The sequence below is a fragment of the Molossus molossus genome, unplaced genomic scaffold, assembly GCF_014108415.1.
Source record: "Molossus molossus isolate mMolMol1 unplaced genomic scaffold, mMolMol1.p scaffold_m16_p_10, whole genome shotgun sequence".
Classification (NCBI taxonomy): Eukaryota; Metazoa; Chordata; class Mammalia; order Chiroptera; family Molossidae; genus Molossus; species Molossus molossus.
Window position 1 is genome coordinate 53993102 of NW_023425345.1, and position 16734 is coordinate 54009835.

Sequence of the window (16734 nt, forward strand, 5' to 3'; positions counted from 1 at the left end):
CATGGTGTATGATCTTTTTAATATATTGCTGGATTAACTGTGCTAATATTTTGTTAGGAATTGTTGCATCTATGTACATCAGGAATATTGGCCTATACTTTTTTTCCTTGGCCTATACTTTCTTTCCTATACTTTTTCCTTTATTTGGTTTTGGAATTAGAATAATGTTGACCTCATAAAATGAGCTTGGAAATCTTCCCTCCCCTTGAATTTTTTGAAATAGTTTGAGAACAACAGTTGTTCTTCTTTGAGTGTTTGGTAAAATTCACCTGTAAAACCAAGCCAGGACTTTTGTTTGTTGGGAGTTTTTTGATTACTGGTTTGATTTCACTAGTTGTAATTGGTCTGTTCAGATGTTCTGTTACTTCTTGTTTCAGTTTTGGAAGACTGTATGTTTCTAGGAATTTATCCATTTCTTCCAGATTGTCCAATTTGTTGGTATATAGTTGTTCATAATATTTTCTTACAATCCTTTTTTTTCTGTGGTGTCAGTTGTTACTTCTCCTCTTTCATTTCTGAATTTACTTATTTGGGTCCTCTCTCTTCTTCTTAATGAGTCTGGTTAAAGGTTTATCAGTCTTGTTATCTTTTCAAAAAGCCAGCTCTTTATTTTATTGATCTTCAGTATTTTTTAGATTCTATCTAACTTATTGTCTGCTCTGATATTTCTTACTCCTTTTCTTCTACTTACTCTGGGCTTCATTTGTTCTATTTTATAGTTCCTTTAGGTATATTGTTAGATTATTTATTTTAAACTTTTCTTGTATCTTGAGGCAAGCCTGTAATTCTATGGATTGCTTTGTTAGCACTGTTTGTGCTGTGTCCATAGATTTGAAGTTTATTGACAGTAGCCATTCTGATGGCTATCATCAATAAATCAACAACAACACATTTTGGCAAGGATGTGAAGAAAAGAGAGCCCTCATGCACTGTTGGTTTTCTTTATAGAAAACAGTAAGAGGTTTCTCAAAAAATTAAAAATGGAACAGCCTTATTTATGACCTAGCGATTCCACTTTTGGATATATATCCAAAGAAACTCAAAACACTATATTCAAAAGAATATATGCACCTCTATGTTCACTGAAGCATTATTTAAATAGCCAACCCAAGTACCCATCAATAGATGACTGGAATATTACCCAGCCATAAAAACATAATAAAATCTTACCATTTGTGACAGCATGAATGGACCTAAAGGGTATTATGTTACGTGAAATAAGTCAGTCAGACAAAGACAAATACCATATGATATCACTTATATGTAGAATCTGAAGAACAATATAAATTAACAAACAAAGCAAAAACAGACTCATAGATACACAAAACAGACTGATGTTTTCCAGAGGGGAGAGGATGGTGGAGGGCTGGGTAAAGAAGATGAAGGCACTGAAAAGTACAGGTTGGTAGTTACAAAACAGTCATGGGGATGTAAACGATATCATAGAAAATATAGTCAATAATACTGTAATAACCATGTATGGCGCCAGGGGCATACTGGAAAGATTGAGGGGAACATTTTGTAAGTATATGATTATTGTCTAACCACTATGCTGTATACCTTAAAGTAATACAAAATAATATTGAATGTAAACTGCAATTGAAACAAATTTTTATTTAAAAATACAAATTTGGACAGATATATTTTGGTGGAGAAACAAGCATAGTAAGTAGAGGCAATGACTAAGGAAGATTAACCTCTGAGAAGACTTAGAGGCTGGGGAATCCCACAGCACCCTACTACCATGCTTTAGTGAGTAATTTGGTGGAGGGGAAAGAAACCATGGGAGACCTGAAATGGGAGAAGAGGACTCCGAAAACTTTTTATGTTGAATAAAATAATAAGGATGCAGAGAAAAGTCTTCCTTCGAGAAGTGTACCATGCACTTTGTCCTGGTGAATGACTAGAATCTGAACAGGGTGTAACCTAGGTTGAAGATTGGAAAACTTGAAAGAGAGGAGAAAAACAGATACCCATAAATACTAATGATATATACAGGCCTAACCCTCATGGCAATAGGGCATCCTTTTACAGAAAAAATTAATAGTCCCAAAACACACAATGTGTTAAACATAAAATGCAAATCTAAATCCAGGTATATTTTTCAAAAGTAATTTCTTAGCATGACATATGGCTCTAACTTTGTGAGGTACTGGTGTAAAGTGGTCTCAGGAGGAAAGTTGATATTATTTAGCTTAGGAAAGTGTATGTTTAAATATTCAATAGGAAGGTTATTAACATTCAGGAATGACATCTTGCAAATTATGTAGCAAACCTGGAAAATAGTCTGAAGTCATTAAACTAATTCTAATGCGACAAAAAACTGTTGCAGATTGACATAACAGAATCTGCTACAAAACTTATGTAAATGTCTATTCTTATAAACATAAAAGTTGAAAACCACAATAATAATGAATATATTAGTTGATGTTCAAAACAATTCAAAATCTTAGCCTTAAAAATTCTGATGAATAGAAATATTAGTGATTTTTTACAGTGCACATGACTCCAGAACAGTAGAAAAAGCATGTTGCACCTGGTTATGTTGAACATAAATCTGACCTGCTAGCTACATCTACACCCGACGACGAAGCCTGTGCAATGCTGGCATGGCGCACAACTGACACCCAGGCAGGGGATTTTTCGCATTCTGTCTTCATCTACACACGTTTTCTGAAAAGGATGGATTGAAAGTATGTCACTATCTATTGCCATACTTACCATCTTCTTCTGTCAGTACACTTACGGGTGCACTCCGAACTCCTTCACCTTTGAGTGTGCTAGCAGACACTTCAATCATATAGTGGGTGTACTTCTTCAGTCCTGAGTAGAATTAACATGGATAAGTTGAGACTTACAAAATATCCTTTAATAGCAAATATCTCTTAACAATCTTCCAGAGTAAAAATGAAATGAAAATGTAGGTCATTGAAATAGTAAGTCCTCTTATGAAGACAAAATGATAGAGGATAATGTGGACAAGGACTGACTTAGAATATTCTTTCATGTAACCTGAAATGAACTCCTAGCTTATTTAAGCAAAAAGTCAGAATGGTCATCGCCTGTATAAAACTACTCACACTTAACATTTAGAACCAGCTAATATTTTGTGGGCACTCTCAATATAAATGTAAACATCCAACCATATATACATATTTTTACCTTTAATACTCTGGGTCAAAGAGGTTGTGTCTATAGTTCTTTCCTCATTTCCATTACTTCTCTTGAGATAAATTGTATATTTTTGTATGATTCCATTGGGACTACGTGGGGGAAGGAATGATATTTCAATCTCTCCAGAGGAAATATTTTTGTAAGTAATATTTTCTGGTGCACTATCAGGCACTAAAAGAAGAGAAAAATAAAATAAGTGCATAAATCCTAAAAATCTATTCTGCGGAACTTCTCCTCCAAGTGCACTAGGATATGATTGTGATAAATATCCTCAATGAAGTAAGGTATAGATAAATTATACACTAAAATCTGCATAATAAAAAGTGTCATCTCAAAAGAAAATTCATACTGATTTTACAGAATAATGCTTACAGGATGTTATTTTTATTAAAATACTTATAGCTAGATTAAGTTCTAGTACACTGCAGAACACAGAGGTGAAAGAAAGAGAATCGGAAAACACTTAAAATGATTCTGTTTTTCATTAATTATGTATATAAGGTTAATAATTAGTTTTGATTCAAAATATGGTCTATAAGAAGGCAGGTAATTTTTCCTAGATATAATGCCACACAGTATGACCTGGCAGCAAAACAGTTTTCTAAGGATGCAGGGTATCATTAAATAAAACACTAGTGCCCTGGCTGGTTTGGCTCAGCGGTGGAGCATGGGCCGGTGGAACAATGAGTCTAAGGATTGGCTCCGGTCAAGGGCATGTACCTCAGTTGTGGTTCATCCCCGGCCCTGGTCTGGGCCGTGCAGGAGGCAACCAGTCAATGTGTCCCGCTCACATCGATGTTTTTCTCTCTCTCCCTTTCTTTCCCTTTCTCTCCCTCCCACTGTATCTGAAGATAAATAGGAAAATATCCTCCGGTGAGAATTTAAATAAATAAATAAATAAATAAATAAATAAATAAATAAATAAATAAAAGCACTAGTTGTTTGTGTCTACTAAAATTTTAATTCTATTAAATGCCATGGTCTAAAATGGTTCTCTGCATATGTATTCAAATACCAACACTACATGTGGGATTCAATTTCTGACAAAATAGATACTCTAAACTGAATGACTAACTTAATTGAAATAATTAAAACAATTTTTTTTTCTTTCAATTGCTTGCCAAGTTGACAGGAAAGTAAGAAATCTGTAGTGGCCAAAAATAAATAAATAAATAAATAAATAAATAAATAAATAAATAAATAAATAAAAATAAATAAATAAATAAAGTAAAATAAAACAACAACAAAAATACAGTAAAAACAGGTATCCTAAGATGTAAGTTGGTACTAAAGCCAGCTTTGTCTGGGAGGATATTGGTCCATCCTGGTGGCTGAGTTTCTGTATTGATGCTGTGTGGAGTACCAGAGAGACGTAGACCAGAAGAAAGGTAAGGGATCTCCCTGGATAAACAGCTAGAACCTCGTAAGAATGCAATTTCAACCTGAACCATTATATTGGACAACTCTAGGGGACACTTTGAATTAGTCTGCAGAATGCCATGAAATTCACTGTGAGTGGTAACTCTTGGACTAGTACAATGTAGTTGATTCACTCTCAGGGGTAGGGAGTAAACCCACTCTACAAAAGAGGACAGAAGAGAACTTTTTTCTCTTGATAAAGTGGTGGTAAAGAAAGAAAAATTATGCAGTTTTGGAACTGCAAGTCTATTCCTATGAACCTATTTGGCCCAAATCCATGCTGCCTATATAGCCTGAAAAAAACTTCTTCTTCAGAATTTAAATGAAAACAAATCTTTAATCCTGAGTTGCTACCATTCTAAAGCAAATAGCAGAAGTAAACATGAAACTTCTCTGAAGCAACTCAACTTCAACTTGGGCCACATAAATTTCCCACAGATAAAGTTTCAAGGATTATGAGCTTACTGATAAAATCACTAAACACCCAAGCAAATCAGGTACCAATAGGTAAAGCCAGCAAAGAAAAAGGAAAAAATAATATACACATACTTACACACACACAAACACGAATCAAACGTCAAAAAACTAGCCATTGAACTTAGTAAACAATAAAAATATGAATGTTTAGTACATTTTCATAAATAAAACAAATTTTAAAATATGAACTGAGAATTCTTTAAATATAATAAGTAATATAAATAACCAAGCAAGGTTGATAGAGAATCAGAAAAGCTTTCTAGAACAGGAAAACAAAATAACTACATTTAAAAGTCTCTTAATGTATAAAAGCAGATTAGATAAGGATAGAAATTTAGTGAAAAGGATCATAGCATTGATGAGATTATCAAAATTTAGCTCAGAGAAAGAAAATATAAAATGGCAGACATAGAGGTTATACTAACGTCTAAGATGATAAATGAGGAAGAAGAGATATTTTAAAAGATAATGGCTGAGACTTTTCAAAATCATCAAAAGATATCAAACTTCAGATCAAGAATTTCAATAAATCCCAAGCAGGAAAATTTTTAAATCATATTTAGACACTTCATTGTGAAAATATAGTATACAAAGAAGAGATGATCTTAACAGCACCAGAAAAAGACTTATCATCTATGTAGGAATGACAGTTAGACTGATAACAGACAATAATTAAAAAACAACTGAAATTTTATACCCAGAAAAAGTAATAAGAGTAAAATAAAAACATATTCAAACAATCAAGAGCAGAGAATGTCATCAATACAACCTCAATAAATGAAAATTTAAATAATGCACTCTCAGCAAAAAAAAAAAAAAATACACACACACATATTTATATATCTACACTTGTGTGTGTGTGTGTGTGTGTGTGTGTGTGTGTGTATTATCATGGGAATGAAAAAGCCACAGTTGCAAAGATAATGTTTAAATATCGCCTGCACAGAACAATAACAATATAAACTAAATAGGTAAAGAGTATGCCATTATAGAGTCCTGCTATTAAATTCCTTCCTTTCAAAAGAAAAATAAAGATCCTTTTTTATTAGTATTCTAAATACAATGGACATAAAAGTGCTACTAATAAATTTAATAAAGTCGACACATAAAATTCTGAAGTCTTGAAAGTATAGATACCCCCCGCCAGTTGTTACCTGCTATGAAGCATATCACATCTAAGGCAGACTTAATAGAAAAAAAAAAAAAAAAAAAACTGACATAAGAATGTTGATAGTTTTCCCTGGCCGGTTTGGCTCAGCAGTTAGAGCGTTGGCCTGCGGTCCAGAGAGACCCAGATTCGGCTCCCACTAAGGGCATGTATCCCAGTTGCAGTTTGTCCCCGGCCCTGGTTGGGTTGTGCAGGTGGCAGCCACTCGATGTGTCCCTTTCACGTCGATGTTTCTCTCTCTCTCTCTCCCTTTCTCTCCCTCCCACTCTATCTGAACAAAAAATGTCCTCGGATGAGGATAAAACAAAAAGAATGTTGATAGTTCAAAAAATGTTGGAAGGTTTGTAAATCAGGACATAGTTTGATATAGCAATATAATCCTACTATCTCTTCCCAAACACCCCAAATCTACTCTGAATGCTTTGTTAACCTTCTGGCTCTCCATGAAATCTTGGACTTGCTGAGAGTACTACATCTCAGCCCTCCTGGGTACCAGGCAGCCATTTGTTATTCTGCATAATCGCTATAACCATAGGACCTGGGAGTTGAATAGTTATATCATTGCTCCTCTTTGTCATATTAAGATCTTTTCCCCTTTCTCCTTTCTCCTTCCTGAAAAATTCCATGAGCGACACTGCTTTAAGACAGTCATCTGGTGATACTCTGCCAGTTTTCCAAACATCTTAAAATTTTTATCACCTGGATGAGTAACTTTCTCTCTATCACTCTTAAAGATGTCAACATCGATGCAAACGATCTGTCCAGTTTCCTGGGGTCTGCATTCCTTGCTCTCTGTAAGTCCAACAGTCTTTTCCTCTACCTCACCTTAACCACTAGCTCTCATAACAACACCCGAGACCTTGTCATTATCCGTAACTGTCAATATTCCTCTATGGCAACCCCTCTCTATCTTTCCAGCTTATTGACTTGTTCTGCCAATCGGACAATTATTTTATCCTCATCAAGTCAATTATTTTATCCTCATCACTCCATCATCTCCCTGCTTACTCAATTCAGAGTCCAGTGTCTGTCACTAACATCACTCCCTAGCAATCTCCATCCACTTCTTTTTCTGCCTACTTCCCTGGCAAAATTCCAATTTGGTTTAAACCAAACTGAGTGCTGGTTTCACACTGGCAATGTTAACAGCTGAAAATGTCTGAATAAAACACCATCTCATGCTGACAAGTCTCATTTAAATTTATAACCTCAAATCTCAATGGAAATCATTTTCATGGCCTGACAGAGTATATATTTCAGTCTCTCACTGTTGTGTGTATTTTCACCATCTTTTCTCTCTGCAAGATTCCAATACCCTCCCCCTCCTCACTCAAAGCTGATAAACTTGCCTCTCATTTTACTGAGAAAATATAAACATTCAGAAGAGAACTGCATTATCTTCCTACCAATTTTCCTTTCATTGCCTTCTCTTCTCTTCTTTCCAAGTCCTAGCCCCCCACTTCTGCACGAGGCTCCATTCTATCTAGTCAAATGCATTAGACCTGAACTTATTCCCTTTCTGTTGGATTATATACTTTATTTTTTATTGAATTATTTATATCATTATATACATGTGTACACACATTATATCACAGTAAAAAAATAAAAAGGACTCTTGATTCTATGTGTCTTTTCAACCATTGCTTCATTCTCTCTTTCACTTTATATCAAAACTCCTCAAAATATGTCTTTACTCTTTGTATCCATTTTCTTACCTAGCATTCTCTTAGTCCCCCTTCAGTTTTTTTTCCCCCATATTTTTCCATGAAACCTACTGTTGTGAAGTCATCAGTGACTTTTATCTTGCCAAACTATTAACCAATTGTATGTGTCTCATCTTCCTTCACTGTTAGCAGCATTTGACATAAGAAATATATTCCTTCTACTTGAAAATCTTTATTCACTTGCCTTCCAGAATATGTTCTTGTTCTGATTTTCTTCCTACCTCACTGGCCACTTCCGCTCAGTCCTTGACTGGCTCCTCCTTGCCTCCCCAAAGTCTACGGGTTATGTTGCCCCAGGATATAATTGCATGCTTCTTTCCCTCTCTAGGACACTCACCCTGATATGACTTCATCTCATCCCTTGACTTTGAATATCAGAGATATGGTGATGCCTTCAATTTACATATTCAACTCTGGATTCTTTCCCTGACTTTCAAACATATATCCAACTGTCTTCATGATGGGCGGTTGAATATTTCAAACAGGTTCCAAACAAAACTACTGAATTCCTCCGAATTGACCTGTTTCCTATCATCCCCATCTAAGTAAATGGTGCCATCATTTATTCACCCAGATATTCAGACCAAAAACCTCGTGATCCTGATTCATCCCTTTACTCCCCGATCCAGCACATTCAGCAGCAGTTTCTAAAACTGCAAATCATACCAGGTTCTTGTCTCACAATCCTCTAATAACTTCCCATTAAAATTAACCCAACTTCTTACATTGGTGCCACACACACATACACATACACAAAATCTGCATGACCCACCTCTGTCTGTCTGTCTGTCTGTCTGTCTCTCTCATCTGCTAATGCCCTCCCCATAACTCAAGTATATAAAGTATCTTGTCACTTCAGGAACTTGGCAATTGATATTCCTCCTTCTGAAACACTTCTCTTCCTTATTCTCATCTAATTTAATACCATAACTCATTAGTATTTCAGAGAGTTAGTAATTAGTATTTTCTCAACCCTCTATTTCAAATAGCTACTCACCACTTTATAACTCTCTTCTTTACCTCATAATTTTTCTTCATAGAAATTACCACTACTAAAAGTAATATGCATTATTTGTTTACTGGCTTATTTTTTGTGGTCCTTCTAAGAATGCTAAGTTCCATTAGGTAGGAATTTTGTCTTATTTCCTGTTGTATCCACAGTGCCTACTGGAGTTGCAGTACATGCTATGGAGTCCATAAAAATCTGTTCAATGAATGAATAAATATATTCAATATGATACAGAATATATTAAAAGCAAGAGAGAAGCTCACAACTAGGGAAAATTGAATTGAACAGCTCTTTAATAGCAAGGGGAAAAAGGAATTAGTGATGCTAAGCTTGAATTTTATAACTCAGTATAATTTTTGATTTTGAAGAATTCTCATTGGCATATTCTAAGTTGTCCCTCTGGAGTTCCTTGTCTACCACCAGTATTTAGGATATAAATATGCATTTATAACCCAGGCTGATATTCTTTACATTTTTATTCATTAATCCTGAGAGGATAGCTGTGGCAGGATACTAAGAAGCTAAGAAGCCCTGGCTGGTTTGGCTCAGTGGTTAAGCATTGGCCTGTGGTCTGGAGAGACCCGGGTTTGGTTCCCGCTAAGGGCACGTACCTCGGTTGCAGTTTGTTCCCCGCCCTGGTTTGGTCATGTGGGTGGCAACCACACAAAGTGTCCCTTTCACATCGATGTTTCTCTCTCTCTCTCTCTCTTTCTCTCTCTCTCTTCCTCTCTCTCCCCCCACTCTATCTGAACAATAAATGGAAGAATGTCCTCGGGTGAGGATAAAAAAAAAAGAAGCTAAGAAAATTTCTGGGCCAGGAGAATGGGGAAACTGAGACAAGAAAATTAAACAAGGCCAAACAATATGAACAACTTATAGCAGCTGGTGAATCGAAAGACCTTATCTCACCAACCAAGGACACTTGAGAGCAAATGGTTTATACCTCCCCTCCCTAACCAGATAAAACATAGCTTAAATCACCCTGGTCTGAAAAATAGAGAACAAAGACCCAATTAATGCCATTTGTGCCAGCTGAACCCAAGAACAGATGAAGTCAGGGGAACAAGTAACAAAAACCCCATTAAAACCCAACAGGTCCAAGATAAACGGGAAAACAGACCATGGAGTAATTCCAAACTCCTCTATACACTCATGTTGATATATCAGTATATTAAAAATACACCTAGAAAGCTAATGAATATTCTGCTGAAACCCTCCCCTAAGATTCTTGCCCACAAGGGGAAAAAAAAGAGAGAGAGATCTAAAGCCCTCAGGACAAAGACTCGATGCTGGTTCTCTCTAGGGCATGCCCATCCCCTTCCTGGGCATAGACTTTTTACTTTCTCCTAAACTCAAGGGTCCTCAGGAGACTCGCAACCAGGGAGCAGTGGGCAGTGGCAGCTCAACCCAGGCTGACCCCCTTATCGCGTCTCCAAGGCCACCTTCTCTTTGACTTCCCAGTGAGCTACAGCCCTGCCTTGGCTCCCTGCTTTCCTGTCACGTCTGGAGGGAGCCACAGCTGAGCCCCAGCCAGGCTCTCCTGCTGCTGGTCTGCCTGAGGTCCCTCCTTTATTTCACGTGCCCAGCTTTAATAAATGGACTCGCTAAATCACCTGGACCTGTGCTGTGACATCTTTCCTGCACAAAGTCAAGAACCCACACACTGCAGGCCTGCCGGAGGCAGAGCTGCTTCAGGCCGGTCCCTGTCCAGTAGCAGAGCCGCTGCTGGCTCTTTAGGGAAACGGAGGGAGACCGACCTGATGACTCACGGGTTCGGAGAGTCGTGGGGCGCTCTTCAGTGTTCTGAAGCAGCACGGTGCTCCCAGTCGTAGGAGCAGCGTGTAAATTAGATAACTCGAGAATAAAAAGTAATTATAACAGTTAGTTTAAATAAGCTAAATCTAGGTAAAAATTAAAAATAAATAATTTAGTTCATGATAATACTAAAAGAGAAAGTGGGAAGTTACTTTGTATATGCCAAAAGATTGTCATTTGGCATACACAGTTTTCATGTTATGTAGATAAATTAAGACATGATTTTAATTAATATAAAATTATAGATTCCTACACAAAATTTTGGTCAATATCTAAGTTACTGTCCATGGGTGATTGTTCCCCCCGATCAGACATATTCGAGGCATTTGGTTAAAGGCTTACTATCTTACCCTGGCCGTTTGGCTCGGCGGTTGGAGCATGATCTGCAGACCAATGAGTCATGGGTTCGATATCAGTTAAGGGCATGTACCTCACTGCGGTTCCTCCACGGCCTTGGTTGGGGTCAATGAGAGGCAACCAGTCTATGTGTCTCTCTCACATTGATGTTTCCCTCTCTCTCCCTCCCTCCCACACTATCAGAAAATAAACCAAAAAATATCCGTGGATGAGGATTAAAAAATAAATAAATAAAGGGTTCTGTGCATTTTCTAAGACACCTTCCAAAATTAAAATTCACATTTTATCCTCACCCGAGGACATTCTTTTGCATTAACCTTCAGGCAGAGTGGGAGGGAGAGATGGAGGAAGAGAGAAAGAGAAACATCAATCTGAGAGAGACACATCGACTGGTTGCCTCCCACACAACCCCAACTGGGGCCAGAGAAAAACTGCAACCGAGGTACATGCCCTTAGCAGGAACAGAACCCAGGACTCTCTGGTCCTCAGTCCGACGCTCTAACCGCTGAGCCAAACCAGCCAGGGCTAAAATTTGCATTTTAAATTACATTTCAGCCCAGCTGGTGTGGTTCACTGGTTGAGCGCCGACCCATGCACCAAGAGGTCACCAATTCAATTCCTGGTCACAGCACATGCCCAGGTTGTGGGCCAAGTCTCCTGTGGGGGGCATGCAGGAGGTGGCCAATCAATGATCTCTCTCATTGATGTTTCTCTCTCTCTCTCCCTCTCCCGTTCTCTATCTCTAAAATCAATAAAGAAAAAAATTTTAATAAATTATATTTCAATTTAAATTCTTACATTCACTTACGGTTTATTAACATTCCTACCTTAGAATTAAGCTTAAACAACAAATAAATAAAAATCAAATTTACTTTTTAATTCTAAGTAAAAAATTGCAGACATGTAATAATTAGCAAACAAAAAATGATTTCTATGAAGTCATAAAAATAAGGCGTACTTGATGCTGTGACCACTTAAGTAGTGAAACATTTGATATGCATGCATGAATTTGACTATTGTTTAATATTACAACAGGATTTTTAAAAGTTCCTTTCCTTTCTAATACTGTTCAGAGCCCAAAACAGCAAAATATCACTGCAACAGTGAACAGAAAGATTTAGATATACTTATAATTTACCAACTCTATGGGTCGTTTCTAAAACAGCATGTACTGTGAAAGAAAATGGGCTTTATGGACAGATGGATTTGGGTTCCAATTCCAGTTTCATCAGTTACCAACTGTATTACCTTAAGCAATTAAACACTCACCAATTAATATTACCTTTAGGTGGGTAAATATTTATTCCACAGTGCTATATATTCCCAGTATGGTTTGCCATATTGTAAATGTTTATTGAAAGGATGAACCTCTCAGATCTCTGTTTCTCATTAGGCAATGAAGATAATAATACCTTAATGCTTTACTCTAGAATAAAAAGGCAAATTGTGAAAGCCAATAGCAGAGCCCTGGGCACTTTGCAGGTGCTGAAAACATGCTTGTTTCTTTCCTTGGCCCAGGGTAAAATAAAATAAAAATAGGCTGGGGAAAGAGCAGATATTTTTTCACCAAAAATACTTAAGTACAATATCTATAAAAGCAATGAAACAGGACAATATCAGGGGAACTCTTAATGTTAAAAAAAAATGTTCTTTTCACCCTGGCCGGTTTGGCTCAGCGGTTAGAGCATCAGCCTTCGGTCTGGAGAGACCCGGGTTCGGTTTCCACTAAGGGCACGTACCTCGGTTGCAGTTTGTCCCCGGCCCTGGTTGGGTCGTGTGGGTGGCAATCACTTGATGTGTCCCTTTCACGTCGATGTTTCTTTCTCTCTTTCTCCCTCCCACTCTATCTGAACAAAACATCAAAAAATGTCCTCGGGTGAGGATAAAAAAAAAAATGTTCTTTTCATCTCTCTCTCTTGTTCCTGCAATTATAACCAATGTCACTCTCCGTGGGCACTGCGTCATCTCATTTAATTAATTTCTGTGACCAGTTTCTGTGATACTTTTGCTCAAAGGTAAGCTGCTTTACTGGAGTCCCTGATCCTCAAGGTCAGCAACAGAGCCATTAGGATCTGGCTGAGCCATATGAAGTTGCTGATATTTGGGCATTGTGGCCTATAGGAATAGCAATTCCATATGGTTCAGCCAGTTGCTAGTCAATAAATATTTATTTTTTATATGTAGGGATAAAATAGTAACTTTAAATTTAGTTCTTAATTCGCAGCACTTACTATAAAGTTGACCTAAGAGTAATGTCCCAATGTATGATTATAAACATAAACTAACATTATCAGGCAAAATGTCTTCCTTTATGCTGTTTGCTGTCGCATCAGTGAGACTGAAACACAAGTAACTCCTTGTTTGCATTGTTTCCTTTAGGTGGGCTATCGCCTCCCCACCAACCGTACGGCCTCTGTAAGGTCTTCCTGCCCATTCCACCTGACTCCTTAAGATCCAGGTCAAATCCTTCCTCCTTCATAAGGTTTCCCCACGCATGCCCTTTCTGTGCTCCCACAATGCACCACTATCTATATACATACCTCATTAGAGTATAGGAATCTATTCTTTTTTATAGTCATTTTATTCTATTTTTTAAATTATTTTTATTAATTTGTTTTTGTTGAAGATGTTTCTCCTTTTTCCCCCATTGACACCCTCCTCCCCATACCACCCGCCCTATCCCCAGCTTTGTTGTCTATGTCCATTGGTTACACATACATGCATATAAGTTCTGTGGTTTATCTCTCCCCGCCCCCAACACCCTGTCTTCTGAGGTTTGTCAGTCTGTACCATACTTCGATGTCTCTGGGTCAATTTTATTCATCATTTTGTTCAGTTCATTATATTCAGACATATGAAAAAGTGCTCAACATCACTAATCATCAGAGAGATGCAAATTAAAACAACAATGAGGTATCACTTCACACCTGTCAGAATGGCCGCCATCAACAAATCATCAAACAACAAGTGTTCGCGAGGGTGTGGAGAAAAGGGGACTCTAGTACACTGCTGGTGGGAATGCAGACTAGTGCAGCCACTATGGGAAACACTATGGTGTTACTTCAAAAAGTTAAAAATTGAACTTCCATTTGACCCAGTGATCCCGCTTCTAGGAATATACCCTAAGAAGCCTGAAACACCAATCAGAAAGAATATATGTACCCCTATGTGCATAGCAGCACTATTTACAATAGCTAAGATCTGGAAACAACCCAAATGTCTATCAGTAGACGAATAGATAAAAAGGCTGTAGTACATGTACACAATGGAACACTATGCAGCTGTAAAAAAAGAGAGATCTCTTATCCTTTGAGATGACATGGAGGGACCTGGAGAGTATTATGCTAAGCAAAACAAGCCAAGCAGAAAGTCAAATATCACATGATCTCACTTATTTGAGGAATCTATTCTTATGAGTGCATCCCTGCTTTTACCTCATTTGAAAGCAAGTTGTTATTCATTCACTTTCAGGCACATTGAAAAACATTACTTTCTTAAAGCCTTCTGTGTGTAAAATTAACTGATTTTTATTTTGGAGTTCCCTTGTATGCAAATCAGACTTTTTAGAAATTTGCATGGCAAGCCTTTTCCCACACTTTAACCAGAAAAAGCAAATAAATTCCTGGTTTACAGAAAATGAAATAATGAGGAGTTTTAGGTTAAGTAAAATAGAAACAGTGTAGCAACTATCAGCCATATTTACTTCATTACTATGTATTATTAAGCAAACAAACAAAACACTTACCCGTCTCAGAAGTCCTCACAGAGAGTAAAGAAGATAACTGATTGCCATGACCCAATCTGGTGTAAGATCTCACAGAAATGTTATAGAGTGTGTGAGGTTTCAAGTCCCTTAAAATTATGCTTGTTGTTGAGGTGTTCTTCATAAACAAGGTATCCATATTTTTATAGAGAACTTCATAAGCAACAATAATCCCATTGGGTTTCTCAGGTGGTAACCACTTCAAACTTATTTCATGTGCAGTAACATCAGTAACTTCCACATCTTGAGGTGATGATTCCGGTTCTGGGGTAAGAAAAGAACATTTTAAATACGTGTATTTTTTTTTTTCATGCTTGTGGCTTTAGATACTAAAGGCAGCATGAGGTAGATGACAGTGAGCATGTAACACCATGTGCTTTTTTCTTTTAAAACTGCACCTGATAGTCTTACCGTCTTCGGGAGTTCTCACAAAGATGTCATTTTCTTCAGACAAAGAACTTTCTCCAACATGGGTCGAGGCAGCCACTCTCATCTTATATTTTGTGTATTTCTTTAACCCTATAAAAACAATAGGCAATTTGTTTTAATTCCTTAAAATGCCACTCTTAGATTAGGGCCACTCGACATAATGACAATCATTTATTTGAGAGACTGATTCCCCAGGACAGTTTCCTTATAATCCTATTCTCCCAAAATTCCTTGGGCTTGAGGGTCTTCTCATGTTGATGATGTTTTAGTTCTTTCCTAAAATTTAAGGAATAAGTTGAGGCTGAAAATAATTTTTGGCACACTGCAAGGAGTAGAGTTGACTTGGCACAAACATATCAGCCAATTCACTTCCCAGTCACCCCTTCAAGCCTTCAATACAAGTTATTGCCATATATCAGACATAAAATTTCCTTGGTTGAGTATATTCCTAAAATACTTGTGATCTGATGGTTCTGATTCTTTATAGATAAGTGTGAAGGAGAACACATTTAATCAGGTTATTTCTTCACACATTTCTAAAGAGGTCCATGGCAGCATCGCACAAGAAAATCTGGAATGATGAAGCATGTGCCCTGCAGGGTTCAAGGCACAGGGAGATGCACATTTTCCATTAGAATAGAAATAGTTTTTTTTAATTCAAAACTTTGTTCTACCTGTTATGAGAAAGCTGTTATCTATAGTAGTCATCTGGAATGCTCTGTTTGTGTCCAGTTCCATTGCATAAATTGTATAATGAGTTATTTTCCCATTGGGGTATTCTGGAGGATCCCAATATAACAAAATAGATGAAGAACTAATGTTTTTATAGTTTATAACTTGAATGGAGCTTGGCACTTGAAAAGAAGAATGAACAATTAATATGAATGAAAAGAAAAAGTACTATAATGTGCAAGAGCAATATTTGCAGGTAATTATCTCAAAGGATATGCATTCTTACCTTGCTCAAGCGTCCTAACATTGAGAACCGTTGGTGGTCCTTCTCCCATGATGGTGAAAGCAGATACACTAATCATGTGCTCAGTGAAAGGTACGAGTCTCCTGATAACGTAAGACAGCTGTTCGGCAGCAATGTCAGTGATATACTGATTCCATGTAGTTCCTATTTGAAATCAGTGGGTTGTTTTTTTTTTTTTTAAAAAAAAGAGGTGTTTGGGTTCATGATCAAATTATTTTTGCTCACACAGTGAAATCTTAAACCTGATTTCACATTATTCACCAATCTTTCCATGCCCTTCTCTATGTGAAAGGCAGATGTATAATTAATAATAAATATGATGACTACACCCCAACAACATCTATAAACATTTTGTGCTCTTACTACAGTTTTGCTAGTGATTATGCTATCTTAGAACATGAGATTAGTGTTTTGAGAAAATAT

The 16734-nt window shown here is 37.1% G+C and overlaps 1 protein-coding gene across 1 annotated transcript in view; it reads right to left on the reverse strand.

Annotated features, from left to right (window-relative positions):
- Positions 1-16734, reverse strand: part of PTPRQ (protein tyrosine phosphatase receptor type Q) — a 213784-nt gene that overhangs the window by 165607 nt on the left and 31443 nt on the right. The window contains exons 11-16 of the mRNA XM_036252356.1: positions 16294-16455; positions 16010-16189; positions 15318-15425; positions 14889-15170; positions 3163-3345; positions 2722-2823 (exon numbers count right to left, since the gene is read on the reverse strand). Of these exons, the coding sequence (XP_036108249.1) occupies positions 2722-2823; positions 3163-3345; positions 14889-15170; positions 15318-15425; positions 16010-16189; positions 16294-16455 (1017 nt within the window). The remainder of the gene's footprint in view (positions 1-2721; positions 2824-3162; positions 3346-14888; positions 15171-15317; positions 15426-16009; positions 16190-16293; positions 16456-16734) is intronic.